Source organism: Chaetodon trifascialis, chromosome 12 (assembly GCF_039877785.1).
Source record: "Chaetodon trifascialis isolate fChaTrf1 chromosome 12, fChaTrf1.hap1, whole genome shotgun sequence".
In the NCBI taxonomy this organism is placed as follows: Eukaryota; Metazoa; Chordata; class Actinopteri; order Chaetodontiformes; family Chaetodontidae; genus Chaetodon; species Chaetodon trifascialis.
In genome coordinates, this window is record NC_092067.1 from 5,839,228 (window position 1) to 5,862,159 (window position 22,932).

General features: G+C 40.9%; 2 protein-coding genes across 2 annotated transcripts; both read left to right on the forward strand.

Annotated features, from left to right (window-relative positions):
• The first annotated feature begins 330 nt into the window (after positions 1–330).
• LOC139340209 (kelch-like protein 9) lies at positions 331–14,292 on the forward strand. Its single transcript, XM_070975931.1, has 11 exons — positions 331–422; positions 2,066–2,116; positions 3,051–3,193; positions 3,504–3,721; positions 4,698–4,830; positions 5,513–5,709; positions 6,015–6,090; positions 6,442–6,999; positions 7,387–7,566; positions 8,023–8,136; positions 13,286–14,292. The coding sequence occupies exons 1-11, from the start codon at positions 367–369 to the stop codon at positions 13,780–13,782; spliced, it is 2,223 nt and encodes a 740-aa protein (XP_070832032.1). The 5' UTR covers positions 331–366; the 3' UTR covers positions 13,783–14,292.
• Positions 14,293–17,829: 3,537 nt separating this feature from the next.
• On the forward strand, positions 17,830–20,750 carry hsd3b1 (hydroxy-delta-5-steroid dehydrogenase, 3 beta- and steroid delta-isomerase 1). The gene is made up of 3 exons (XM_070976092.1): positions 17,830–17,980; positions 18,248–18,412; positions 19,799–20,750. The coding sequence occupies exons 1-3, from the start codon at positions 17,830–17,832 to the stop codon at positions 20,605–20,607; spliced, it is 1,125 nt and encodes a 374-aa protein (XP_070832193.1). The 3' UTR covers positions 20,608–20,750.
• The last annotated feature ends 2,182 nt before the right edge of the window (positions 20,751–22,932 follow it).

A 22,932-nucleotide genomic window follows, 5' to 3' on the forward strand; every position in this document is an offset into this window, starting at 1 on the left:
TTTCATCCTGCAAAAGACATGAAAATACCATGAAATGTAAGAATGATTGCTAAACAATTTCAGAAAATAAGTTCCTCCTTGTGAATTATCATGGTTGTCTTACCTACATAGATAAGCAAAGGCCTGTTCATGTACCTATATGCTCATTTCAGCACCTTCAGAACAACATGCGAAACCTTTTACTTCACTTACTGTAACAGTCACAATGCAGACAGGCAGTGAGAACGAGAAGTAGCACAGGAAGTGACTGAGGTGTCGGTTAAAGCACAGAAACGACGATGCTCACCCAGATGCTCCAAGTCTCCAACCAGACGGTGCAGTGCAGCTCAGTTCTGCTCAGTGTTCCAACCAGCTCTGGTTGGTTAGATGAGCAGGCTGGAGGGAGGCATCAGGTCCAGTCTGCTGAGGAGGATTTCTTCCAGGTAGGTCACCCACAGGCACAGTACATGACCATGAGGTAGCACAGAGTCATATGTGTGTATTCATGTGGCTGTTTCAGTACTCAGATCTGTTACCGAAGTAAAACAAGTAATACCGCTCTGTGAAAATACTCCACTGCAAGTTACAGTCCTGCATTCAAAAACTTACATGAGTAAAAGTATGTATTTTCAGTAGCATTCTGCAGTAAAATGTTAGTGTTTTACTACTAGATATGTTTTTGAATTAATATTACTGCTGTATTAATGTGTATATTGCAATTTACTGTTGTAGATCTACTTTATATACTGTTGGGTACTTTCATCTACATCAAATTACATAAAAAGTCAACAGTTTGAAAAAAAAAACCTGTTATCAGCTTTGTGATGATACATTTTCCAGTTAATCCAAGAGAGGTTACAAATAGTTGATTTATCTTAACGAGTAGGATCTTTTCTTGCTCACAAAGGAACATTAATCCTTCAGTTTATCAGAAATATTCACATTCAAATTAACCACAGTTGCAGATATGTGATTTTCAGAAATGTAATCTGAACAGTAACTAGTAATTAATGCTGTCAAATAAATTTTGTGAAATACAAAGTGTAATATTTTCCTCCGCAATATAGTTTTGAGTCGCACAATGTGGAAAAAGTACAGTTCTTGAGTAAATGTACTAACTGACATTCCACCAGTGAATTTAGGCAAAAGTACTGCATCGTTTCACTCATTTTAATTTATTACACTTGTCAGTTTAGAAGGAGTTAATGTGCCCCACCATCAGTAATTCAAACAAAAAGGTCTTTCAGATTCAATCACATGACAAGTAAGATTACAGAAATGACACCATTTTAAAGATAACATACAGCTGTACAACAATGAATTGCAGTTATAGAAGAAGAAGAGCTGCAACAGGAAGCGCAAATAGCTAGATAATGGTAACCAAATGTGACACATATGGTACATGGTATAATGTGGATAAATGTGTAGCATAAAGAAGGCTGTTTGCAATATCTTTGTCAAATTGTGCATTACTATAAGTAATACCAAATACTGCTGGTGCTGAATATGATTACAAAATAATAAACATTTCAAAAAATCAACCATAAAGCCTGTGACATCTTATCTCATGACATCTCATGCTGCTGTTTGAAGTTTCAGGTTGCAACACATAGGATGTGAAAAATGAATGATTTACTGTCCAGCTAACATGCTAACTAAAACCTCACAGAAATGTCACTGTCCACACAATTTAATATGTGTACTCTCTAAGACATCATTAGTGTTTGACCGCGAAAGGCTGGACAGTTTAACTAAGGAGACTGAAGTTCAGGACATTTATACTGTCTGCCAGCAAGAGAGGCCACATCAAACACACACACACAAAAGGACATCACAACAGGTGACTGACTTCAATTTCTAACACAGCTATGACTAAATCATCGAGTGAGACACAAAAATTGGATCAACAATGAGTCATCTTACAGAAGATGTGATACTTGTGCATTAGCGGGGATGCACAAAAGTGACTTTAGTAATATATAAAACTTGTCCTGTAGATGTCTTCTTCTGGGATCAAAGCAGCATATTGCTGAAGCCTCTAAAATCACTTCCTGCCCTCTAAAGCGCTTCTTTTGTCACCATGTAGGAAGTCTCATCAGCGCAACAGTCCACAACCCCAAGAGGCCAATGACATGGGGTGAGCCGTTTCAGTATGTTTCAGTATTTTCATCATGTCTGTGCTTCTACCTACAATCATTTTTCAGCATTCATTTTGTTCTCTACAACTGTACGCTCCAAGTTTGATGCTGAATGACAGAAACACACATTACACTATGTTTATTAAAGATTATATTTTCAAATGTTTAAGCTTTTAAAATTAACTTACTTATTTACGTATAATTCTAAAGAATGCACAATGAAAACTTAAAATTGTGTGTTTAAACACATTAGAAAAGTAAAAAGAAGAAAAAGAAGACATCACAAACTTGTTTTGGATGGATGGATAATATGTTTCACTCATCCAAGTGATGTTCTAAATTGTTTTCTGAATTTTAGATATGAGAAATTGAAAGAAATGTTTACAAAATGTACATTTAATAGTGGTATTTTGAGTCTTTTCTTTACTCTCAGTATTTTTATTTACCTGAACTCAGTGTTTCTGAGTAGCTTGTCAGGAAACAGCTTCAATAGACGTGGTTCACCTTAAAAGGAGGAACTGACAATACAAAACAGATATGGAACTTTTGTCAGCTGTATTGAGGAGACAAGCCTTCTTCCAAGATACAAACTCCACCAATCAAATGCTTCAGTTTGGAGATGGTTGGAGTTAGGCTTCATGGCCTGCCAGTTCAAAGGAAGGAAGTGGCATTTGTACAAAACCTAAGAGGAAGTGCTGTGACACAAAACTGTAAACAGTTACAGAAGTTTTCAAATCTTTGCATTTTTGTAAATGTACTATTTACTACTCATTCTGCCTTCATTTGCATTAAATTGATCATACGTAGTAAGTTTCTTGTAGAAAATCCTTGAAGCTATTTTGGATGCAGGCTCTACGACATTTTTGATGAGAACCTGATAACACGGTGAAGCACAAGCTGATCGTAAAGTCACCCACGCCTCGTCCTCTGTAGGGGAAGTGGAGACGACAGTGGGCCGGGGAGGCTGAGCCGCAGACTGTCTCGCCTGGGAAGCAGGCATCAGTCCAGGGATCCTCCGAGACCTCCAGCTCAGCCAGAGAGACCTGCTGCTCCGCCTGACAGACCTGTTCGTCAAGGTGTGTGTTCACTGGCTGTCTGTGGCTTCAATTTCTGTTGTAACTATCGATCCCATCTGATACAAGATGACAGATCAAATAAATGTAAACAACTGCTACAAAAACATCAAGGAGACAGTGAAACAATAGAACATGTGAAAGCAACTATGTGCATTAAGTACTGTACTTAAGGACAATTTTGAAAAACTTTACTGCAGTATTTCCATTTTATGCCACTTTATATTTGTACTCCAATACACATAGAGAATTATGGTACTTTTCACTCTGTTTCCTCATTTCTACATATCTCTTCTCCATTTGGATTTGATAGATGAAAGGCCTTCTCCACCAGCTCCAGCTCCAGCCCCAGTCCCAGCCCCAGTCCCAGCTCCAGTTCCAGTTCCAGTTCCAGCTCCGGCTGCGGCTCCTCTCCCCCCACGCATGGAAACGCCAGTTAAATGCCCAGACAAGGCCACCAAGCCCAAACTTCCGCCTCGGCCGCTGAGTAAGGTGTTCAATAGTACTGAACACGGAGTGGCTGTATTGCAGGTATGTTTGTGACTTTTTACCACTAAACTAAATGGCTCAGGGTTATGAACTTACTTTGGAGTTGCACACCCTTTTGCCTGGAATAAACTGAAGGCACTTCATACATCATATAGGTTTTTAAATCTACATTTTTGGAACACAATTAACTCAACAGTGGGGGTTTTTTGTCTAAAGAATTACATCATGCTTAAAACACAGTCCTGTCATGAAGCGGATTTATTTCCTGCTTTGATAAGAATTTGTCTTATAACTGTCCTATCTGCATTCTCATTGGAAGGAAAGTGCCCTCTTCCTGTTTGGTGCATATGGAATTGTTTTCCATGAAAAAAAAAATCCCATCATACCTTAAAATCGGATTAACTGTAACTCTACAATTTGCTTTTATTTAGTATGCACAGATGCGTATGGATATAGGCTCCATCTCTTTCTCCACCCACCCCTCCACTGCATGCCTGCAGCTCAAGCAGACCTGCTTACTCTTGATTCTGCTCATCAAACACACAGACCTCTGCTAGTTTTCTATTTTGCTATCTATTGTCCACAATGACAAGTGGTAATGCAGAAGTAATTCCGCCATACATGTTCAAACTGGGAACTCACTCCAAAGAAGGAGAAGATGTACAGGGCCTCATGCAGAGTTGGCGGTTGGGAGTGCTTGGTTCCTTCGGTATGTGATGTCTGAAACCTTGCCTGTCTGAGTCTGTGTTTCTGATACTGCCTCAGAGAGTGAGAGTGAGAGTGCTCAGCTATGGCATGAACTGCTTATTTCACTCCTGATACTGTATGTCTTGTAGCATATAAAAAACATCCCAACATGTTAACAAAGTTCAAAACTTGATTTTCATTGGCATGGGTCTTGATGAATCTAGTCAGGGCTTCCAATCCAAAAGTTTCTCAGCATTATCATGATTGTGATTTACTGAAGTAAAAATGCAGCATGCCAAGTTATTCTTGACAAGTACTGTTTTTTCCACAGGGCTTCGACACCTTTCGAGCAGATGAGACTCTCTGTGATGTAGTCTTGGTTCCTGGGGACAGCAATGAAACTTTCCCAGTCCACAGAGTCATCATGGCTTCATCCAGTGACTATTTCAAGGCAATGTTCACCGGTGAGTTGTACTGTTTTATTAGGCTGAAAAGCAGACAAGAAACTTGAGTTCATAACATGGTGAAACACACTCAGTGACAAGTTTATGTAGTACATAATGCAAACAAACAGAATAGCAGCACTGGTCCCAGGCACCAGTGTCTGGTCATGGAAAAAAATGTCATGGAATTCTCCTCAGAAGTTATTGAGATATTTCAGTGATGGGCAGACAGACATAGCCATCCTCAGAACCATGTCTTTCACATGGTTAATGGCACAAACACAACATCAGGTCCCATGTGGAAACAAAAAGTCCAAAGCCATGCTAGTATTCCTGTGGGGCTGGGAACTTTGGTACTTTTAGATCCCTACCACCAGTAAAGGTTGTACGTAACCATTTTAGGACATCTCAGTCTTGAGGCTTGTCAATAGTCAAAATATAATCTAATAATCAAACAAAAGAGGAAGAGCTTGCTAGGATTCTTTCTCACTTCTGCATTAAAGATATTTGCATTTGACGGCAATATTAACTGATGCACTTTTATTATCTTCACATCGTATGAGCAGCCAGGCTTTATGGTGGCAGCTGTGTCTTTCTAGCTTGCTGACTGTGCAGTTTGGCGTAGTGCCTGCACAACACAAATCCTCTGACATGATGCAAAATCACTCATTCACCTTGTCTTTGTCTCTTTGTACTTGTTCAGGAGGCATGAGGGAGCAGGAGATGAGAGAGATCAAGCTGCATGGGGTCACTAAGTTGGGTTTAAAGAACATTATCGACTTCATTTACACATCCAAAGTCAGTCTCGATATGGGTAATCTCCAGGATACCCTGGAGGCTGCCAACTTCTTGCAGGTCATGCCTGTCCTGAGGTTCTGTAATCAGCTACTGAGCAGTGAGGTGAGAAGCTTTTGTTTTAGTGTAATGTTACACTCTTATCATGCTGCATCAGTTCATTAATGGGGAGGTTTTATGTTCAGCTAATGGTCTGGCTCTGGCTGTCAGATCCCTCTGAGTGCTCGACTGTCCTCTAAAGCCCTCTCTTTCAGGACCAATTATACTGTACAGACAAGAATCTATGTGTGACCTTTGTATGTGATTGCCAAAAGCTGTACATACAAAATAGAGAAAGTAATGCAGAATGAAGCAGATAATTATTTTCATTCACCTAATTTATTCCCTTTCTGTGTTTTTCTTTGATGCAGATCACTATTGATAACTGTGTGGAGGTGGAGCGCATCGCCACAGACTTGCTTCTGGAGGACGTTCAGCTGAATATAGGTGACTGCAATGAAACTGATCTGAGAGCACAGTAACAAAAGTACAACCTTTCTTCGGTCTGTATGAATACATAGATGGCTGGCTATACATAGATGTATAAATACATAGATGAGGTGGAAGGTGAGAATACCATAGAGATTCTGTATTGCAGTTGTTGAACTCTTCAGATCCTCAGCAATCCCTAAAACGAGTCTACCCATTCATTAGTCCATTATTGAACCCACTTTACTATTATTAAAATGTACTGTAAGAAGACTTAAGTTTTGTGCATCAGGCATCCTTTTGGTTAAAGAACAAAAATAAACTGGAAGGTCACAATTGTCAATGTTGTTCCTCTTTGTTGTATCCTAGGTGAGTTTGTGAGCCGGAACCTGTCTGCACTGGTTGAGTGTGGCCGCTATCTCCAGCTCTCTGAAACCAGCATGGCCAATGCTCTGGCCAGCAACTCCCTGGAGGGTTTCTCTGAGCTTGAGCTGTACCACATCGCTAGAGGATGGCTGGACCATGACCATCCCAATCGCCGCTCCTCTGTCTATGCCTTGATGCGCCATATTCGCTTCCCATTGATGAGCCCTAGTGAACTCATTCAGATCTCACAGGATGATGAAGAGGGCGGAGACTCCATGATGCGCACAGAGACAGCCTGCGTGAACCTCCTGCTGGAGGCCAGCAATTACCAGATGATGCCTTTCATGCAGCCATCTCTACAAACTGAGCGGACACAAATACGCTCAGACGCCACTCACATCCTGGCGCTGGGCGGTGTGATGCGACAGCAACTCGTGGTGAGCCGTGAGCTGCGGTTGTATGATGAAAAGTCCGGCCACTGGAGAGCCCTGAAGCCCATGGATGTGCCGCGTTACCAGCATGGTGTGGCTTTTCTAGGCGGCTTCCTCTTTATTGTTGGAGGTCAGAGAACCTACAGTTCACTCTACACTCTGGGCAATATTCATCAAGCAAACTGCATGCTTATTTAACATGGGTATTTAATTAGGGACAAGCATATGCCAAATCAAGGACCCTAATCGTAAGTCATGATCCATGGAAACTGCAGGATAGGAGCCTAACAGAAGCATAATCCCCAATCCTGAAAATCCTAGTGCACAGAAACATAACCCAAGCCTAGTTTGATTGGTGAACAGGAACTGTAGACCTAAACAAGTATTCAAGTATGACCAAACAAACTAAATCTAAACTAAAACTACATCCAAATGAATGCATATGATTGATTCACAGGTTATAATTCATCTTCCATTTTATTTGCCACTCCAAAACTGCTTTTTGTTGACTTCTCAGGCCAGAGTACTTATGACACCAAGGGTAAGACAGCCATAGACAGTGCCTACCGCTATGACCCGCGCTTTGACAAGTGGCTTCAGATTGCTTCACTCAATGAGCGGAGGACGTTCTTTCACCTGAGCGCTGTCAAGGGGAAACTGTTTGCAGTCGGAGGAAGGAATGCCTCAGGAGAGATAGGTGAGCTGCAACTTATCATTGTTGTCAGCACTGCTTTTATTACTGTCAGATGATCAAATGAGAATTCATTTTCATCATTGTTTAATTTATCAGTGCAGATCATGAAGAATTACTGTTCAAATCATTTGAACCTACAATAAGTTTTTGGCCACTTTTTTTTGTCCAGGTTGTGAAAACAAAGCTGATATATCATCACCTTTTAAGTTGATTAGGTGAACTTCTTAGCAAACAGGTCCTTATTTACACATCCAACAGTCACTGAGCAACATTATCATTCATTTTGAGTCGTGTTTCTGGCGACCTAAGAAATGCATAGTGGAATTACACTATGCACTTTCTTTTAGCTCTTTGTTTGGTCTCTACCAGCTCCTGAGAGAGATGTGTTGCCTTTGTAAACCAGACTAATCCTTGAATAAAATTCACCCCAAAACATCTCTCCAAATATCACTTTGACAGACACAGTGGAGTGCTACAACCTGAGGAAAAATGAATGGACATTTGTGACCAGTATGGTGGAACCTCACTATGGACATGCTGGAACAGTTCACGGGGGTCTCGTGTACATTTCAGGTAAGGTAACACTGTTCAATATACAGTCAGTATTTATCTTTAGTGTTTGAAGACAGAACACGAAGCCTATTGTTTTGCCATGCTGTACATGTAACCATGCAGGTTTATGCCCATGTTCCCAAAGATGGTAAGAGATTCATAAGGGCCAAGGGGTAAGGGTGTTTCAAATGGAGTTTCAATGGTAAATATCTGTTCAGCCACTCTGGAGATATTAATGTTTGGAGTCACCAAATTGAGTGTATAGGTTTCAAGGGGTAAAACATCCATAGACTATAAGCTGTTGGTGGGTGATTTCAATATTTTGACCCACACCTTGACCTTTTGACCAAGGGAAAAAACACTGCTAGCAACAGAAATCTCTTCAAAACGTGTCCTTAATGTGTCATATTAAGAGGATATTGAGCTGAGGAACATAGTGCATTCCCATTCATGTCCATTTGTCTACTTGGCTGTCTCCACAGTCAAAAGTTACAGTCAATGTACTGGCAATACAGACTTAAGCTTTAGCTAGCAAGCAATGCATGCACAGACAGTATGCATGTGTGTGGTATGTGCTGTCTCACAGAGATGAAGATGAGGAACTGTGTGAGTCTCCGTACTTGTTCGTCAGAGCCTTTCTAAACTACCTTTATGACTCATATGATGGTTTCTATTCTGGTACCCCTATGGCTAACGTTTTAAGCTGAGCAGAAACCACATGATCAGGGAAAGATCATGGTCATGGCTGGAGCTACAAAAAACTTGCCACTGTGGTAAAAAGAAAGCCAAGGTTGATTATTTGCAGGTGAAAGGGACACGACTTTGACATCCACCTTTCCAGTGTCGACCACACATGCTTTGCACAACCAAGCGTCTAAGATGATTTCCTCACTAAGGGTGAGGAAGTCATCTTGCAACACACACACACACACACACACACACACATAATCAATGAAGGTCAGCTGTCAAAGAAGCCTAGTCATTTTAAATGCCTTAACAATTGGCTTGTTGTTTCTTTGGTGAGGACAGAGCTGTCAGTCAAGGTAAAAATAAACAGAAATTCACAAGAGAACACAGCCAGTTGTAAAGTTTTCTTGAACATGCACCTCTTGTAGTTGATGATTGCCCATGGCATCTGTGAGCTACAGTTAAAGGTGATCTTGTCAACAAACCAAAGTTATGTTAACATTCAGCTTTACTCACCAAAATGCATTGTTTGTCTGCTTGAGATCTAACAAACATGACGAATGTATTTTCTTCCTGATAAAACACCTGCAAAGCCAATTCTGAAGAAAAATTTGACACCTGCTTCATGCACATTCATGTTTAATAACAAGCAGTCTTCTATCCTACCTTTTTCCTGGGATAGTGTGAAACCATTGGTGGGAATGTATGTAGCATCACCCGTGTGCACTAGGGATGACACACAACTCAAACGTGTGGCAGTATTTCAGGTTTTTCAAGTGAGAAGGTAAACTGGACAAAATGCACGCAATCTGCAAATAATGCCAAGCAGCTATCAATTACGTCAGTAGCACAACGAACCTGACTATGCACGTTGTTAATACTGAGCTTTCTGAAACTGTTAAACTGAAGTTTTATACGTTTTGTAAAATTGTAGAGACAGAGAACATAATTCGGAGTAAGGATTGCTTATTATAAATAAAATTTAATTCTCTGTCTATACATAGTGAATTATGTCTTTTTTTAAAAAAAAAATAGGATTTATTGGTTTGCTGAGTAAAAACAAACCAAATATTACAGGCATCTCCCAAATTGACACAGAGAGTAAAGCAGAGTTGTGCTATAAGAAATCTGATATGGGCACACTCGTACCACAACTAACTGTATCGAACTGGATCACATCATATCGAACCGAATCTCTTTGTAAGCAAGTCATATTGTTATCAAATCATTTTTGAATCGCATCACATCATGAACAGGAGCGAATCGTTAATGTATCGTATCGGTGGCGCGTATCGAGATGCGTATCGAATCGGCCTCAGTGGTGGAGATATACATCCCTAGTGTGCACGAGTGTGTGCATGTGCGTCCTTGTGTTTGCGCACGAGACAAGTAAAACCGAGACCCGCTCATGGAATAACTGCTAAATAGTGCTACTAGAGGTCAAAAACTCCACAACTGGTGCTGCTTCCTGATGGGAGTGTTTTGTGGCACAACCTGCACTCCTACACTGTAAACAACTGAAAACTGGAATCACCAAAAAACACTGTATCAAGTCAGTTTTATTTTTATAACAAACACAATTTTCCTCAAGGGCCTTTACAATCTGTACAGTATACAACACCCTCTGTGCTTAGGGGCACTCAACCAGCTGTCACTGCAGAACCTGCCAGTTTGGGAGTCCAGCCCAGTATAAACTCAGAACACACTGGAGTTCTGAAAGGATCCTTGAGAACAGAATGTTTTCATTCACATCTAAAACTGCACCTTAGGGATTTTCTGCAGGTGACGAAATGTTCCATTTTGACGAGATGAATTATTGAAAACTCTTGCTTGGCTGACCTATTTGAAACCACTTCCTGTTCAGCAGCAGACTCTTATAAGCCGGTTTCTCAGCGACCTTGGACAGGAAGCCAGTTTGTCACGTTGAGAGCTGAAGCATAAGTTTCACATGTAAGACTGAGATGCAGGAAATGCGAAGACCTGTGGTTAAAGTGGCTAACAGCAGAAAGCAACAAATTTGAAGCCCATGACTCTCAAAAGCTTTGGGTGTGTTGGTAACATGCTATATAGCAGAATATATACCATATTCATTTCATTTCACCAGGGCAGTGTTGAGTTGAAACTCAGGTTCATTATAAACCAAACAAAAAATGCCAAGTAAAAGGCTTAAAGTTACAGGAAAATTGATTTAGAATTACAGCATTTCTGAATCTCTATGTAAGAACACATGTAATATATTGTAAACTGTCGACCTCTACTTACTTAAATACAAACCAGTGAGTCCTGAGCTTATCAAACTGCTATAGTTAAGATGTTAACCAAGCAACTGCCTGACATACTTACACAGGTGGCAGAGACAGCTCAAGATGAGCATTACTATGAGCTGTTTCTGCCTCATCTTCACTGTTAGTTTAGTATCCTGTGTTTGGTCTGTCCACTCCCAAGATATATATCTGGCCGTCTGTGGGTTGCCAAATGTTTGACTACAGAGTCTTCACATGTAATTTGTGTGAGCTCTGACTGGAAACTGCTGTCTGTTTTTTATATGAAGCAACGTCTGAATAACCAAAACAATGAGCTTAAGGTGGGTCGAAACTACACAGAGCTGCAATACAGATAGCAATAGAGCTGTGGAAGTTGCACCAGTCATTTCACCTGCAGTGTGCTTGATGTGAAGAAAGCTTACAAAATTACCATGGTGGATAGATGTTATGCCCTTGGATACCAAAACATGACAGAGCAGGAGTAAATGTGCTGGAAGTGAAATGACAAGAAAAAAGAGAGATGAGATAGCGATTCTGCAAATTTTAGAGACCCTGAAGTCCTGAAAGATTGATATTTTTTAAATCTTGTGCACACAAGTGATTGTTTTTTGTACAAAACCCATCTTGTGCACCCATGAATGGCAGCCTACTGCATAACTGAGGCACTGAATTCAAAACTAACGTAAAATATGTTGCTTAAGGATCCAGTTGAATTCATGCATTTTACTTTCAGATGCACAGATCATAGAAGAAAATGACAATATTTATGCCTCTCCTGTCACTGATATCATTGATTGCCTTGTACTTCATCAACATCTTTGTAAAACAGTGCTTTTGGAGAGGCTTCACAGTTTGTAATGAATAATAGATGTGACGTCAAATGTAGCAAAGTTCAATAGTTCAGTCCTCAAACTTCAAGATTTAAGTTCATGATTTAAAATGCCTAAGCTGAAGAGGGCAAAGAACCTATATGGCAAAAAAAAGGAAATTAAAACCTCAGAAAATGTGCTTTTTGCATGTTGTATCCTGTCCTTGAATGTACCAAAAAGAGACTTTTCAAACTCAAATTTTTATTTTGGGATGGTTTCAGTGTTTTTTTCAGATCAACTTGAAGGCAGGAAGGTGTTATGCTTGATTTATATAATAATTACTGTTATACCTATGTAGAAAGGTATCAGAAAATACAGTATGTTGCTGCTGTATGATGTCATTTCATGATATATGCAGAACATTTTTGGACTGTTCAACCCTTCACTGTTCAGGTCAACATCCTGTTCCTCTGTGAACTACAGTAAGAACAACAAGCTTGTCTTTGACCTTTAAAAACAATGAGCAAAAGCATTTATTATGTAAAGATATCTGTAGATGACATTGCCATTAGAGTGGGAAAGGAAATGTGCTGACCACGTCTGTTTTCGATATCCGGCCACAATACGGTGCTGTCCTGACCTCAACATCAAAACTCTCCCACAGACACTTGTTTTCACTTTACACAGTCCTTCTTTGGTGCACAGTGTCATACTGATTACAAGTATTACTGATGTGTTCATACAGGATCATATCAAATGTAGTGTTGCACACAGGGATATTTTGCCTGACGTACTGAGACAACCTCATATTATAGCGAGCAGCTGTTTCCAAACATTAAAGCAACATTTTGCCGTTGGTACTTTTTGCAACTTGGCGCCCTAACATTTCCAGAGGGCATCATATTTTGATGGAGAAGATATTTTCTGTTTTTTCCTCTGATGTCCGCCGGCTGTTTTGCCTCAACTCTCAGTGATTTACAGACTTCCCTGATGGACAGATTAGCTGACTGCTGAAAACACAGAGCTAGCTTTCTCTTGGTGTGTAGTGTACTGCCATAAATGTTTCACACACAGGAGATTGTACCCAATCAACCCAAGTTACATCGTGCAAGAACAGGCATCTGGGTCACAGAGTAGCAACATTCTCCCTAGTGAATGAGCCATAAAAATTAAGCTGTTTAAGGTAAAATAGTTGCATAATGTTCCTTTAACAGGCCAGAGCCCTGAATATCTACCAAATTTTCCTGTGGGAAATGTTAACTCATTTGTATGTGGTAGGCTAAGTGTAAACATTTACCACTAGCCTACATCTTCTCCTCTAAATAACAGACTTCAGTGTCTGTAGGATTGTTTAAAGGGGAATATTTCTAACATATCCTAACATTTGTTGGGTTCTGTTTCGTCACACAGGTGGCATCACCCGTGATACATTCCAGAAGGAGCTTTGGTGTTATGATCCAGTTGCCGACACATGGAGTCGACGAGCCGACATGACAGAGCTCCGCGGCCTGCACTGCATGTGCACTGTAGGAGACAGACTCTACGTGATGGGCGGAAATCACTTCCGAGGCAGTAGCGACTATGACGATGTCTTGGGCTGTGAATACTACAGCCCAGAGACAGACCAATGGACAGTGGTGGCGCCAATGCCACGGGGCCAGAGTGATGTTGGTGTGACAGTGTTTAATGGGCAGATCTATGTGGTGGGAGGATACTCCTGGAACAGCAGATGCATGGTTGACATTGTGCAGCGGTATGATCCAGAGCGGGACGTGTGGGACAGAGTGTTTAATGTGCTGGAGCCTCTGGGGGGGATTCGTGCCTGTACAATGACAGTCCATCTGCCGGAGGGGTCTGTGGATGAGGCCCAGATACAGGAGTGTCCACTGCCCACAGCTCAGAGCTGATGCACCACCAATAGGGGGTTTCCAACCTGCCGCTGTCAGGCCAGAACTGCCGAGATGAAATTCGTATGTACGTTGTGGCAAAGAGAAGGCAAAACAGGAAATAGTGTGTGTTGAAAACACCAGCTGCAGGTGCAAGCATGGTTAGCTTACCTTAGCATTCAAATTCTACACTTTTCTATCAGACACTTTACTCTCTTTTAGTTCCTGATCTTGCATTTACCGTCAGCCATGTAACATCCTTCCTGCTCTGCTGCTTGCATTCTCAAACTGCAGTTTCAGAATGTAAAAGGAAGCACTCAATACATGCTTAATGACAAATCAAACCCACCCTCCTTCTCAAACTGGCTGGACATTGATTCATGAATATTGAGTATCGCTGTGTCACAGGTCAGAGTTAAATCTGATTGACCTCTGAGGCAAACAAGTCAGGATCAGTTAGACAGAAAGCCAATTCATCTCTTCACTGAAATAAATGAAATCACCTGAGTGAATTTTGGTGTAAACAGGGCTTTAGACAAATGAAAATAATGTAATGTGGCATTATTTTATCTTCTCGTTGCTCTTCCAATCTCATTAATGAACTAAAACAGATTTTATCCTGCGAACAAGTGCTGTCTGTGTAACATATGTCCTATCTAGCCCATTACCTTGTGGCAGTGTGGCACAGAACTGTCTTCTATGATGACGCACAAGCTGAGAGGAATAAACTGAGCTCTCTGTATCATAATGAAGTGTGAAGGAATGTATCAAAAGCCTATTACTCATTCATCGGGTTTTAAATTTGTTAATGATAATGGAGTTTTAGGTCACAAAGTCACAAGATGTAAGCAAGAATGTGGCTGCAAAGACAGCATGTCCTTATAATTTTGAACTTTGAAACTTGCTATCATTCTGTTACTAACACAGGAAGTCACATTTTCACAAAAACAAAGCTGAGTGAACTGACCCTTTACAGATATTTAGACTATCAGTCCCTTAACGCCTCAGCAATGACAGATCAGCATAACCACATGGAGTCACAGATCATTAAAAAGTAAATGGGGACAAACAGCAAGAAGACTCTGGATTCACCTTGGAGTTCAGTCAATGACTGTCACGGTGGGAAAATGACGTGTTTGATTTGTTTTGTATATTTCTATTGATATTCAGTGTTTTGACCTTAAAATAAAATGTTGATACTCTTCATGATACACTAATATCACATTATTCACTGTCAGGGAAGGCCATCCAACAGCTGTACAGGCATATGAACACACACATTCTTTAGTGGAAACTCCCCTTGGGACTCCATCCTTCACCTCTAGATAAGACAAACACAGTGGTGATACCAACTGCTATGCCAAGGACTACAAATAGAGGAAAGCTAACACCTACATGCGTATGTGATGCAGAAAGTATTAATTTCGAAATGTATGTTTTAGAAAAGATTACCAAAGCTATGGTGAATCTGCTTCATCAGTCCAAACAGAAAGATTGTACTTTTGTGTGTTTAGGACCCAAATGCAGTACCACCAGTACTCAGGGATTGCTACTTTGATCTCAGACTTGGCAGTGACAGATGAGCAGCAACAAAGTCCACAGCACAGTTTGCATATAAAGTCTAGATATTCAATGCTGCATGGCACCAAATGAGCAGAGGAAGCTTACTCAAGTCAGTCTCTGCAGTTGGATTCAGAGTTTCTTGAAGTGTTTGTGAAGCAATCACCACACATTTACAAGCAGACAAGTGGAGTGAAAAGGCGCTGACTGAGCAGGTGGACAGACGAAGCAGCAACAAGTACAGTCTCTGGTATTGTGCAGAGAATAGAACATCCAGCAGTCACAGGCAGGCAAAGACTTGGGATGTGCAGAATACAAAGTCTTGGAGTCTCTGTATGTGTTTGATGTGGCAAACACCAAACACTCAGGCAAACAATATCCAGGAAACGAAAAGCAAGACTTGTGGTCAGGGACAAAAGGCGAAGGTAGTTACCAGGGAACAGGAGAAAAGGTGTGGTCAGCAACAGGAGATCAGTCCATGATATTTAGCTGGAGAGTCTTACATTAGAACAATGACAGTCTGGCAAAGAGATGAAGGCTACGTTTACACTTCAGGAAAACGCACATGTTTTCATGCAGTTTGGCCTCCCGTTTACACGCAAACAGAGTTTTTTTTGATGGAAAATGATCATTTTTAAAAACTCCGGCCAAAGTGAAGATTTCTAAAAACGCTGGTTATGTATTGGCATGTAAGCAGGGTTAAACGGCGTTTTAGGCTCCGAAACGTCACAACATGCGACTGAAAATACTTTACGTCATGTGAGTGACCTGTTTTTACACTCGCGCCCATAGGTTTGGCATAGTTATGATGCGCTCGACAGCATATTTATCCGGGTCCATGTAAAGGACAACATTTTTGAAAACGATGTTGTGTGCACGATGTTATTTTTGAAAATGGAGGGGCCAAAATATCCATTTCCAAATTCCCTGCTGCGTGTAAATGCAGCCTGAGCGTGACAGAGCAGCTTATATACTGCACTGATTGCTATGAGTCTCAGGTGTGTGATCAGGTGAGCAGGCAGGTGGGTGTGGCTGAGAGTGGAATAATACTGAGGGCACCAGTGAGCAGATGAGGAAACAATGGCACCAGGTAAGAACCGAATATACTGTGGCAAGAGACTGAAGGCACTGTGAGTACAATACAAAAAGATGTGAGACGTGACCTCACTTCTTTGTAATCTGCTGTGCTTACTGCAAATCTACACTGAAAAGTACTACTTTTTGGCTCGACATCAAGACACTTAGACACTTAAAAACTGGAGTGTAGCAAAAATAGAGCAAATGTTGTTCTGAATGTTTCTGAATGTAATACTGGTTAGAGAGAGTCCGAGAAACAAAAGGTCACCGGTAAAACCCTGCAACACTCAGAGTCTCCACCACATGGCCATATGGCCCAGTGTTTACTGTGAGGGAAGACGCGTTTGTTTTTTCTGGCAGACAGATCTCACCTTGAAATGTCAAATCATGTTTTATTTTGCTGATCTAGCCTTGTACCTTCCCCAGGAATGGAGAGTGTTTGGTTTAATTAATGTACAAGAATAGAGATCTGATCTACTCATATTCCCCTTTAAGGGAACCCTAGATAACTGTTTCTCTGAATATCTGACTGGGTCTGACATTGCAGTCAGTTTGAGTCACATTGAGTCACACCACAGCATTTCAAAGCCAATATCTCCTTTTGTCTTCTGCACAGTGTGCAGGCATGTCAGACAAAAAATGCAACAACGACACCCTCCTGAGAAGATCAGTTCATCAGCAGTGGTGGAAGAAGTATTCAGATTCTTTAATTGAGTACAAGAAGTAAAATGTGTATTGTAGAATATTGTATATGAAGAAATAAATGTAGTAGAAAATGTACTTTTTCCTCCACTACTCTTATCTGACAGCTTTCATACAACAGACAATCAGTTCATATCACTGATGTACAAAGTTCAGTATACTGTAAACACACTCTGAATGGAGCCCTTTTACTTCCGTGAGATTTCGAATGCAGTGTCCTTTGTTTAAAAGAAAGATCTCAGTGTTTCTTCCACTAATGAGTACTGTGTCAGTGTATTATTTAATGTTGGTGAATTGTTCATTTCATAAAGGTGAAGGCTCTGCTGTCATGTTTCTCTCTGTAGCCCATGCTTGGTCTGCTCAGCCCCTGAAACAGACTGCTATTTTCATATAAGTGAAACAGCAGTCCAACAGCAACTGTCCTTGGGGCACAGAACACTCCAGCCCATATTTTGTCTAGCCCTGGAAAGCATCACGTTCTACCCTGAAGTACATCCCCCTATTTCACGCTGCCTGAGAGCAAATAATTATTTTTTTCAAGTTAAGTTTCGGGCTTTACAAAAAGTGGAGTGACTGACGCTGAGAGGGCAGATCCTCTGCAGAGAGAGCTCGAAACATCAGAACAAAAGTTGGACCCTTTTTTTTTTCACTCTCACTTTTTCAAGGCTCTTCAAAGGTCCATTGTGAAAGATTTTTTTTGTCCTCATACCGAAAGAGAATTAACCTGTGATGTCTCTGAGAGGTGATGTGTGTGTGGTGACGGGAGCCGGTGGATTCCTGGGCAAGAGGCTGGTGAGGCTGCTGCTGGAGGAAGAGAAAATGGCTGAGATTCGACTGATGGACAAACACATAGAGCCCACAGTTTTACACACTCTGGAGGGTAAAATCTGCTTTCCTAGAAATGAGTCATCCTTTCTTTCTCTCTGCAGCATAGATGAAGTTTTTGAGATGAAATATGAAGCTAAAATATGAATACCTATATGTGTGTGTGTGTAATGAATTTAATCAGGGGAGCTCATTGAATTTAGTTTTAAAATCTCTTTTTCAACAGTGTCATAGCCAAATTTGACAGCAGTAATGAACCTATTTAAGGATAAACAATAGAAGAAATACTGCCATTGCTGATTATTGATTTACTGTGTGTCAGACTGTAAAGGCGACACAAACCTGAGTGTTTTCGAGGGGGACATCAGAGACAGTGAGTTCCTGAGGAAAACCTGTCGAGGTGCATCAATCGTCTTCCACATGGCATCAATCATTGACATTAATGATTCGGTGGAGTACACTGAGATATATGGGGTCAATGTCAAAGGTAAGGCAGTCACTTTAACCCGCTGAAACCTCTACCAGGCAACTTCACACTTTCCACACTCTTACAGAATTTTTTTACGGAATTTCTTTCAATTGACGGAAGAAACGATCAATCATTGTGCATTTGTGGAAATTTTATATACACTCAATTGATGCAGATGAAGTACAACTCTTTTGACTGGTTGCACATCAGCTGACTCTCAGGGCTCATGCTTCTACTAACATTTCAAACTGCTTTCATAATTACTTTAATGGACACTGCAGCTGCAGGGTGGATGTCCAAACCCACAGATCCTCTCCAAGCACAGTTTAAGCAGGCTTTTTAGCTCCTTGCGGTGCTTCCATTTTAACCTCCATTTGACACTTCAGCTTCATCCAGAATTTACACTTAAAGGTCCACTGTGCAGGATTTTGGGGAATCTATTGGCACAAATGGAACATAATGTAAGTTTGTTTTTACTTGTGAATAATCACCTGAAAATAAGAATCATGTTTTTGTTACTTTAAAATCAGCCTTTCACTGACAGGATGGGTGGGGTCTATCGTTTTTCCAACCCAGCTTAGGTGAAACCACACCCACTTCCAAATGATGACAGCCTTGATGAAGGCGTTCCCATGGAAACTGCACACCTAAGGGTAACTCCTCCTCCGTTGTCATGATGGAAAACGTAGTGCACTGAATTTAACGAATTTAAGCAATTGTTAACCAGAGTGTTGAGTAATGGTTAAATGGGAAGGATGGTATGTAACTGGTAATGAGGGAGTTACTGGTGTGACTACAGATCACGATGTGCTGTACAGCACCACTGCTAACTGACTCCAAGAAAAACAGACACAAACCGAGAATACAGCTTCTATGCTTGACTCAAACGTTTCCCCATAACGGCTCAGAAGCAAGAGTTTCAATGGGAACGTGTCCATTGAGGCTTTTGTCATATGGAAGTGGCTGTGGTTGAATCTAAACTGGGTTGGAAAAACAATAGATGTGAGCGTGTCCTCTTCCATGTAGTCGGTCATGTTGGACCATTCTACAGAAGCACAGAATGGACCACTGAGCACTGGCTCTACAGAGGACCTTTGGCCACCATCAGTTCTCTGAAGTTGAGGAATATTCAGTTGGTTGCAATCTCACTGCAAGACACTACCAAATCCTCTGCACTGGACCTTTAAACTGAAACTTAAAATAGTACCATCAAATATGTTGAATGTTAATAGCCCATAGCAAAGAGCAAGAATCTCAAATATGAGTTTGACTTCTTTGTAATCTGTTAACTGTCTTGCTGGTGTGATTCTTGGAGAAATGTTTGCCCTGCTGTGAATCAAGACAAACAGTGATTAAGATTTCTTTCAGCTTGTATCATCTATGAAGAGTGTCCTTGCTTTGCAGGAACACAGCTACTTCTGGAGGCATGTATTCACGAGAACGTGGTGTCCTTCATCTATACCAGCACCATTGAGGTGATGGGGCCAAACTCCAAGGGTGAACCCATCGTTAATGGCAGTGAGGACACCGTTTACGACTGTACTCTCAAGTTTAACTACAGCAAGACCAAACAGGAGGCTGAGCAGAGGACCCTGCAGGCCAACAGCGAGGTGCTGCAGAATGGAGGCCGACTGGCCACCTGTGCCCTCAGACCGATGTACATCTATGGGGAGGGCTGTCGCTTCCTGCTGGGCCACATGAATGATGGGATACAAAACAAGGATGTTCTATTTCGTATGTCTGTACCAGAGGCCCTAGTCAATCCTGTCTACGTGGGCAATGTGGCCGTGGCCCATCTCCAAGCAGCTCGCAGCCTCAAAGATCCACAGAAAAGAAATGCTATTGGAGGAAAGTTCTACTTCATTTCTGATGACACACCACATGTGAGTTATTCCGACTTCAACCATGCCATGATGTCACCTCTGGGCTTCAACATTCAAGACAGACTCCTGCTGCCTCTCCGCCTCTTCTACGTGTTCTGCTTCATATTGGAGGTTCTGTGCATGATGCTCCGACCTTTCGTACGCATCGTCCCACCACTGAACCGGCAGCTTCTCACCATGTTGAACACACCATTCAGCTTCTCCTATCAGATGGCTAAGAGGGACCTGGGATATGTCCCCAGATATACTTGGGAGGAAGCACGCAAACACACCATTGAATGGCTCGCCTCACAGTTGCCAAAGGAAAGGGAAAGAATAAGAGCTAAATAATTCATGAAACGTTGTTACCACGTTAAAACAGCACTATAAATGATTTTTCACTGAAAGGTATCCATAAGTCTGTTTATCTGTTTGTGACCATGTGTTCAAACAATACCATTTTTCTGTAGTGACAAATGAATAAAAGTTTAGTTAAAATAATGCTGCTTGTGTTGTCAAACTGCAGTTTCAGAATGTAAAAGGAAGCACTCAATACATGCTTAATGACAAATCAAACCCACCCTCCTTCTCAAACTGGCTGGACATTGATTCATTGAATATTGAGTATCGCTGTGTCACAGGTCAGAGTTAAATCTGATTGACCTCTGAGGCAAACAAGTCAGGATCAGTTAGACAGAAAGCCAATTCATCTCTTCTCTGAAATAAATGAAATCACCTGAGTGAATTTTGGTGTAAACAGGGCTTTTGACAAATGAAAATAATGTGATCCAAGGATTAACGTGGCATTATTTTATCTTCTCGTTGCTCTTCCAATCTCAAATCTCATTAATAAACAAAAACTGTCTTCTATGATGACGCACAAGCTGAGAGGAATAAACTGAGCTCTCTGTATCATAATGAAGTGTGAAGGAATGTATCAAAAGCCTATTACTCATTCATCGGGTTTTAAATTTGTTAATGATAATGGAGTTTTAGGTCACAAAGTCACAAGATGTAAGCAAGAATGTGGCTGCAAAGACAGCATGTCCTTATAATTTTGAACTTTGAAACTTGCTATCATTCACTAACACATAAAGTCACATTTTCACAAAAACAAATTTGCTGAGTGAACTGACCCTTTACAGCACAGATCCAACAGAAACATACATGCGAAAATCCCCTCAATCAAGGCTGTAATAGAACAGATTACACGCCAGCTTTGGTCTGAGAAGGCTCATACTACTCACAACAACTTTCAACTCTGAATATAAAGCAACATAACCGGTATTTGGACACTCAGTCCCTTAACGCCTCAGCAATGACAGATCAGCATAACCACATGGAGTCACAGATCATTAAAAAGTAAATGGGGACAAACAGCAAGAAGACTCTGGATTCACCTTGGAGTTCAGTCAATGACTGTCACGGTGGGAAAATGACGTGTTTGATTTGTTTTGTATATTTCTATTGATATTCAGTGTTTTGACATTAAAATAAAATGTTGATACTCTTCATGATACACTAAAATCACATTATTCACTGTCAGGGAAGGCCATCCAACAGCTGTACAGGCATATGAACACACACATTCTTTAGTGGAAACTCCCCTTGGGACTCCATCCTTCACCTCTAGATAAGACAAACACAGTGGTGATACCAACTGCTATGTCCCCAGATATACTTGGGAGGAAACACGCAAACACACCACTGAATGGCTCGCCTTACAATTGCCCAAGGAAAGGGAAAGAATAAGAGCTAAATAATTCCTGAAACGTTGTTGCTACGTTAAAACTGCGCTATAAATGATTTTTCACTGAAAAGTATCCATAAGTATGTTTATCTGTTTGTGACCATGTGTTCAAACAATACCATTTTTCTGAAGTGACAACCAAAAAAGCTTAGTGAAAATTATTGTGAGGCACAGAAGAGCCATCCAAAAACATGATTATCATCACTGTTGATGTTTCTTTAAATGCACCATGGATTTCTTTGTTTGTGTTGTTTAGCTGATATTACCACTAGAAGTCACCAAAGTCACAGATTCCTTCACATTGTGTAGTATAATTTTTTCCTATGTAGACGTGATGATTTGAGGAACGGATGTATAAATCTTTTCCTTTACAGACATATAATGACTTGTGCAACAGATGTGTCAGCTATGTTGTGATGTAAGCAGAGCACTGATGACCAGAGAAACTAGTGTAGTGCTATTGTGTTGAGCATTGAGCAGAGGCGTGATGGTACTCATGCGCATGCCTCCTGGGACTTTCCTGTGATTGGTGTGCAGGTGTCTTTGCAGCTGCTTCTTCTTTGTGCGGTGAACAGTATATAAGACCAAACAGACCACTGTAGGTTGGAATTCATCAGGACTGCATGCTGTGCATTTCTGAGCGTGTTCCCCTTTCTTGTCAACAATAAGGTATTTTGCTCCTTGGACTTCTGACTCCTGCAGATCTTTATTTGGACATCTTCAAGGAGATGTTTTCTGAAACAATTGGACAGCTGAGTTTGAGTGTTTTTGGCCTTTGTGTTTTGTGGATTTGGCCTCACATTCCACGACAATTTATAAAGGATAAGTGACTGAGTGTTTGTTTTTTGAGTACTTTTGGCCATACAGACAATAGCCTCAACCTCAGGAGAGATGATTTAAGGTAGACAGAACAGTAAGAGGCATTA